Below are 7,675 nucleotides of genomic sequence, written 5' to 3'. Positions count from 1 at the left end.
GTGGCCAATGGACATATGTTTAAGGCAGACCCATTATCAATGAGCACTCGGGACACATGAGAAACCTTGTGCTTGACAGATATGTAGAGTGCTTTATTATGCCCCCTACCCTCAAGAGGGAATTCCTCATCAGGAAAAGCAATCATGTCCTTGAGAAGGATTGATCCCACAAAATCCTCCCTTATCTCGTTTCAACCTGCTTTCGGTACACGAATTTCGCTTAGCACCTTCATCGCCGACTTTTGGTGCACGGGGGAGGTTTGGATGAGCTTGAGCAAAGAGATTTGGGCAGGCATCTTTCGCAATTGATCGACGATATTATACTCACTTGCTTTAATCACAGCCAGAAATTCCTTAGCCTCTTCGTCAAGTGACGTGCTTTGCGGGTTGAGTATTATTTGGAGCATAAGTTCGACCAGACCTTGTAACGAGGTCAACATCTAGGTCATAAGATCAGGGCACCGCTTTATTATTGACATACTCATACGGCTGAGGTATTTCAATCACAATCTCCTCGTCAGTTGCATCTTCTAGCGGGGGCATATCTGCAAGTGACGGATCTACTTCTTCCTTACCATTATCAAGAGCAGCCTGCTCCTCCTCCCAATCAATGATGATGTGGGAAATGGTGGAAACCACGCAGTTACGGTCAGCATACACGATGATGCCGTCATCCACCATTTTGGCAATTCTTTCCTTCATCAACGATAAAGGAACATCCTCTTGATCTGGATAATAACCAGCTCTCACCAGTCCCTTGTAGGCATCTGCCACATTCACCTTCGAGTTCTTGATCCGTCTAACTTCAGGTTCTAGGATAGCATTCACTGTACCCTCATGCTCCGGTAGCGGATTCTTCTGGACATTTGGCCGAGCAGTTTGGAATGAGAAGGCCTTTGTGTCCAGGAGATTTTGGATCTTGTGCTTGAGGGTGAAACATTCGTCAGTTGAATGCCCCAATTCACCGTTATGGTAGTCACACTTCTTTGCCGGGTCATAACCGCGAATGCTTTCGCGATTGGGACGCTTTGGTTCATTAGTAAGCAAACCTTTCTTTCGGAGGATCGTCAGCACTTGGGATGGAGACCCAAGGAGAGGAGAAAATTGCCTTATATTATTTGCTTGGGCAAATGATTGGCGGCCAGTAGTTTGCGGTTGTCTTGGATTCATTTGGATGGCCGGGGCACGTTTGACATTTTCTTGGCTATAAGCCACATTCACATTCACATCCACGGCCATTTCCTTCTCCTTCTTGGCAGTGAATCTTTTACTAGATGACTCAGTAAACCATCCTTCTCTTATCCCCATCTCAATTTGCTCTCTTACAGGGAATAAGCTGATTGAAGCTTTCGACGTATGTACCGGCCATTCATTACGAAACTCGGACGGAAGGGTTTTCACGAACAACTTCATCAGCTCCTTGTTGGTAGGCTCAGGAGTAATTTGAGCTGCCAGGTTCCTCCATCTCACAGTATATTCTTTAAATGACTCGCTCCTTTTCTTTTCCATCTGCTCGAGGTCTTCTCGGGAAGGTGCGATGTCCATGTTGAACTTGTATTGTTTGAGGAATGCGTCAGCTACTTCGTTCCAAGTGTCGAAGTAGCTGACGCATGGGAACTAGACTTGTGTGATGTTGCTATTAATAATTCCATCTAATCTATTAAATTTTTACCCTCATCAATTTGCATGCAGGAAGTGCATGCCCCTTCTTTCTCACTGGTGGCTGAGAAGCATGTTTAGCAAATCTATTGAACTGACCATTTACCCAAGATTTTAGATTCTGCACTAGTGTGTAAAACAGTAGTGCAATTTGGTATTTATGAAGAAGATAGATGTAGATTGTAGTAAAGATTACGTTTTATGCACATCGTCACTTTTTATTTATTTATTTTTTGGCAATTGATAGAGGACTAGAACTGAAATGAATCCTTTAATCATAATTACATAGATATTGGTAACACGACACATTAGATCATGAAATTAAAAAAATGTTGTCCACAAATTAGATTCTACAAAATAGAAGGGGAAGTTTTCTCTCTGCAACCAATGCGGCTGCCACCACGAACAAGAATGTTATTTGCTCAGATGGAAATGCTGTATGGAACTCCCTTCCCTGTCACGCCGGGTTTGGAGAACGGCTTCAAGAGCTCATACGGCACGATACCGGCTCCACTCCGATTCTTAAACCTTTGGTCGGTGTTCCTTGCGTCAATGACGCCCTCGAGCTCCTTCAGCCTCCCATGGAACCTCTCGAACGCCGCGTTTATCACCGGCTCCTCCTTCCATGCTGGTTCCGGATCTTGCCCCAGGTACTCCTCATCCGGCGAGTGGTTTGACAACACGTCGAGGATTGCCATCACCTTGGTCGCCTGTATCTGCGATGGGAAGCATGTGAGGAGCGTGACCTCAGGCTTGTCCCAAAACATCTTGAGCTCTCCTTCCGTCGGGTCCTCGACGGGCATCTTGGTTCGCGCAATGGTGGGCCGGTTAGGGAAGTAGCCACCGTAGGTGTACTGGCCGAAGTTGACGGCAGCATGGTGGCCTGAGGCAACCCAGACCATGGTGGTGACAATGTGGATGAGGTCGGACGGGGTCTTGAGGTCAGGCCACCCAGGGGAGTCTTTCTTGTCGCCATGGCCGATGGTCTGGATCTCGGTCCACCAGGAGCGGAGCTCCTCGTCAGACGCAATGCGGCTCGGGTCGGGGTAATAGTGATTGACGTAGTTGGTGACCCACTTCTTGATGGTGTCCCACAAGAGGAGGCCATCGTTGGCGAAGGGGTAGTCCTCGATCGCTAGCTTGAGGCCATGGGGTGCCGTTGGGTCCTTTACTGCCAAACCCCTGGCAAGCATTGACAAAATCAGAAACGCGATTCGGTTTTCATAAAACTAATTTGTTCTAGACACTCCAAGCGTCAACAATTATTATATTTTTTTCTTTCCCTAATTTTAATTGATGTGCAAAACCTGCTAATCAAGTCATTGGGCAAGCCTTGCAAGTCGAATTGCCACTGCTTGTCATAGGCAACGGCGCTGAGCTCCATGGAGTACTTGCCGGGAGAGAAGGTGGTCTCGATGATGCCGTCGCCATTGATCAGATACCCGCGAGCCAGCGCATTGATCTCCATCGTGTACCGGAAGTGTGGGTGTAGCAGCTTGTAGATCGGGTGCATCTCGCTCAGTTGCCGATTTGTCGCTATTATGTAAGGCTCCGTGGCACAATGAGTCCGCAACCTGCAAAAGTTGAAACCATAGATACATCAATTACACCATCAGCATTTATGCAAATAGGTACGTCGTGTAATAACATCGCGCTTTACACGCAAATCATATAACAATTACAAAATTATCAACATACTTAGATCTCACAATCCTATGTGTGTCTCCATGTGTGGAAAACAACTTTTAGAGCTATATTCTTCTCTCTTGAAAATTTGATTAGCCTGTTTCATCACTAGTATACTTCTACTCAATAGATCTATGATTTTTTTTTTTTTTTTTTTTAAAATTTTGCTTGTCGAAAAGTAATTATCAAATTATTTTGTTACCAGTGGCTGACGAGCTGGTGGTATCCAGAGTCGTGGGCGAGGACATGGGCCTTGGCGAGCCGCCAGAGCCACATGCTGGTGGAGTGGCACGAGGGGATGAACACCTGCTTCCATTGCGGCTTCCCATCGTCAGTCGGCGGCCGCGTCAGCTCGATGGCGAGTGGCTTCAACGTCTCATCTGGGGTCAGGAAGAAGAGCGTCCTCGACCCATACAAGGTTGTTCCCTTGAGCTGCCTCACTTTGTTCACGTATGGTAGGAACAGGTCGTGGTAGTCTAGCATGAACAGCTTCTTTTGCTGTATAGCCTGCACAAAATGGAATTGAACCAAACCGAAAAGGTGGGGTTCAAGTCAAATTTCATTAACTGGGGCCGTTGAATTTAGGTTTATGCTTGGCCCAAGAGTGTAGATAGGTTGTATTAAATGATACTTTGTCGAGGGAGTATCCTCGTACCTCATTTAGTGTCATAAAGCCCTTGATTTCCCTTTCAATAATCTCTTTTGTGATGGCCGATTCAGGTGGACCGTAGATCTTAGGGTCGAGCTCGCTCATCAAGGGCCATTCCTAAATACATATTTTAATACCAATTATATATAGAAAGCATATACCCAACATGGTGATGTCAAATAATTTTAGTCTCCATAAACTAAATTAATTGTATGTGAGCAAATTATATGGTTGAAATGTGTACAATAATTATTACCGTGACCAACTGGATCGCATAGGGGTTAATTCCCGCTAGCGTTTGACGAGCAAACTCTTCGTCACTAAACCAAAAAAATCTGTCTCCTGCAGAGTGCAACAACACAGCTAATTATTATAAAAATCTTGGAGACACATAGTAAGTAATAATATAAATTTAGTGTCCTATGATTGACTAATAATGTATTTTCCTAAAGAGAGAATGAGAGAGGGAGAGGGAACGGGAGTTTGCTTACGGATCATGGTTTCAGGGGTTTCAAAGCGCAAGACATCCTCGGAGGCATCGGTGACGGTTTTGACAAGCCGAGGGAAGAGGTCCTTGAGGAAACCTTGCTTCTGCAACGGGGGCAAGTTGACGCCTTCGTTGAAGAGCTCGTCGATGGCGGTGAAGTAGGGGAACCCCAGGTCGGAGTCGACTATTGCTGTCTCGAGCGACGGCACCAGTGCGTGTACCACCGAGTACACTGTCTTTGCCGAGAATGTCAATTCCTTTATCGTCGAGAACTGTTCGTCTCGTGGCACATATATGCTCCCGCTCCTCGATTCCGACTGTGGATCTGCTCGGTATTAAATGTGAATGTTCAATTCATTTTTTTTTTTTTTTGGTAGAATGTTCAATTCATTTGTTGGGACGAATGGCTTATCCAAAGTTTTGTTGGGTTGATCATTGTTATGAAGGAGTAACAATAATTTCTCAACTCACCGGTCTTGCTCTGACGGCGCCCGGTCCGGCATCGTCTAGGGTACGGGAGCTCTTTGCCGCCAAGCACCGGCCTCTTCTTATCCATGTCGCTATCGGGATTCCCCAGGTCATTGTACACGTCGTAATCGTATATCCTCTCGTACGACTTTCTCTCGCCTTGGCCGTTCCCTCGCAGGATCGCCAGCTCCTCCTCTCTCAGCCTCCTCAGCCCACTCGGTGTTTCGGCCGGTAAATAGCACTGCGGCGCAATAGCGTGCAACGAAAGCCGTTAAGCTCCAACTAAAACCCATCTAAGTAATACTCATAATTCAGACAGTGATAATCGAACTTGCTTCTGAGGTTTTGGTGTGAAAATCAAGTCCTATGAAATCAATGCGCAATACATGACCGGCCGACGAATAGGGCACCGATTTCACGTGCTGTTTTTGATTCTTTTTGAAAAGGACACTGTGAGGGCGAGAGAGTCAAAAGCTTTATATGAACTCAAATGCTTTTCATCCACATGCATTGTACCTTAGTTTCACCGGTCGCTTCAGTGTCAATTCAAGAATCAATGTCAACCAAGAGTTGTACTATGTTTGGAGATTATAGCTAATTAATCGCGAGTAACTTGCGTTTCATGACACGTAACCTGGTTGATTCACTCTATCTCTGCACAAATACTCTTGTTTATTTTATAATCCTCTCCTCTTAAGTGCCTTCAAGTGCATCAACACAAATATACATGTGTGCGCGTAAAACCCCTAATTTTCAATATGTGCAATAAGTCATAACCTTAATAGTACTGATCTTTTAATATGTGTACTAACCTCATGAAAAATGAGGAAAACCCTAAATAGGAAGCCATGTAGCTATTGGCATGATCTAACTAACCTTATTGGTGAAGAAAATCCTCTTTTGCGGGTTATCGTACTTGGAGTGAACCCATGAGTTACATGTGATATTAAGAGGACCGCCAACGAACCCATCGAGGATGATGTCCTTGAGGTACATCTCCTTGTGGTGCTCATTCTCCACGAAGATCGCCCCGACCTCTCCGAACTCCTCTCCAACCTCGAACTTGCACTCGTAAGTAACCTCCTCCTCGTTCTGGCCCTTCTTGTACGCATATCCTTTTATGGTCTCCTTCTCTTGTCCCGTCTCTGTAAACGAAGTTCAAGACCGTGTTAAAATCTTCAACATCATAGCAGGAACGAAATTACAGTTGGCTCTCGCACACTACGGGAGGGCTAGGATTTCGTGTTAGGAAGCCGAAATTAAGCCATGAACAGTAAATGCGACGAATCTAACGAAAGATTGTCAAATTGGGGGCTTGAAGCTGAATATTTCTGGCAAGAGATAGTCTCTCTCTCTCTCTCCTCCCTTTTTTACGTGGAAGGTCGAGCATAACAAGCGTAAGGATTAAAATCCATATGGTCTATATGATGCCTTGGAATCTTATTTTGGGCTGAACCATGATAATATGGGGAAAATTCATGCTTTTATCGTCAATTTTAGTTTTTGATTGCACATATATTCTGTGCGGTACTCGCAAATACTTTTTTCTGGCAAAGATCATGATATATATCTATATATCTGTGGCTTAATAACAAGACAAGAAATTACACCTTCATTAACATGTTATATCTCACATATAGAGTGCTAAATTGGATAGCATGCATCAGATCTTTTAGTACAAACCTACGTCCACGGAGAATTTATATAGGGAATGGTTATTAATTATACAATCAGACATCCTTGTTCGTTGCAAGTCATAAACAACTTATCTAATTTTGTGACTTTTTCTTCAAACCCAAAATGGCTATTTTAAAAAAAAAAGGGTAAAAATTCGTATATAATTCTGAATATCGCTTTTTTTGAACTTTGAGAAACTCCAAATGTTTCACTTCAAATATAAGTCAAATTGTGAACATAGCAAAATTTTCAAAAAGCAGAAGAACACGTTTCAATCAAATTCAGCCTATTTCTCGCCCTGCTTTCTGTTACAAGTTGTGTTAACAATTTCAAGTTCAAAATTGAATGCTTAATACTTACTGTAGTCAAGCTCTGCACTAACAAGCTCCAAGAGGAGCGTTTTCCCCATCAAATCAGTAATCGTATCGAGCCCTCCGCTTATCCCTAGTTCTGAGAAGAACCCACCGGCGCTTGGTTTCACTTTCACTACCGCTTTAACCGACAGAGACTTCTCGATGGTGCTCGGGCTGGCAACAGCATCGATTGTACTCGATGAAAGCCCCACTCGAGCGCTTCCGGTTCTCTTTTGGAGTGCAAGTTCAGACTGCGCCAGAAAAATTGCGATCCCGCCATTGGCTTGGCCAGATGGCTTGCTTAAAGGGACCAAGGTTGGGGAGGCAGGTGGGGATTGATGAAGCTGTGTCTTCAACATGATGATGGTGGGTGATGATTGTTTCTGGGGTGTTCTTGAAAGAGAGAATGGTGTATGTAGACAACACTTGCTTAAGACAATGGTTATTAAGACTTGGGTGTGATGAGGTTTTGGAGAGTTGGTCTAGTGGCTTTTATAGAGGGAGAAAAGGAAGAACGGTTTGGCATGTGCCTTGTCGTTATTCTTTTTCTGGGCTTTATTTTTCCCCGAATGCATGTACATGGCACGTGAAAACGATGTTGGAAATGCGAAGAGAGGAGGAAAGAAGGCGGTGGGCTAGACTTGTATTCGTTTGAAATTTGACATTCGTTTACCGTACGATATTCGCGCAAAGATA

The 7,675-nt window shown here is 44.4% G+C and overlaps 1 protein-coding gene across 1 annotated transcript; it reads right to left on the bottom strand.

Annotated features, from left to right (window-relative positions):
- Window positions 1-2,002: 2,002 nt before the first annotated feature.
- On the bottom strand, window positions 2,003-7,338 carry LOC104421563 (linoleate 13S-lipoxygenase 2-1, chloroplastic). The gene is made up of 9 exons (XM_010033555.3): window positions 6,987-7,338; window positions 5,826-6,094; window positions 4,953-5,190; window positions 4,486-4,806; window positions 4,251-4,336; window positions 4,001-4,111; window positions 3,548-3,852; window positions 2,967-3,233; window positions 2,003-2,841 (listed from the first exon to the last, which is right to left on the bottom strand). The coding sequence occupies exons 1-9, from the start codon at window positions 7,336-7,338 to the stop codon at window positions 2,082-2,084; spliced, it is 2,709 nt and encodes a 902-aa protein (XP_010031857.2). The 3' UTR covers window positions 2,003-2,081.
- Between the last annotated feature and the right edge of the window lie 337 nt (window positions 7,339-7,675).

Source organism: Eucalyptus grandis, chromosome 10 (genome assembly GCF_016545825.1).
Source record: "Eucalyptus grandis isolate ANBG69807.140 chromosome 10, ASM1654582v1, whole genome shotgun sequence".
NCBI classification, from domain to species: Eukaryota; Viridiplantae; Streptophyta; class Magnoliopsida; order Myrtales; family Myrtaceae; genus Eucalyptus; species Eucalyptus grandis.
The sequence above is the reverse complement of the archived record's forward strand: the minus strand, read 5'-3'. Positions and strand labels throughout refer to the sequence as shown.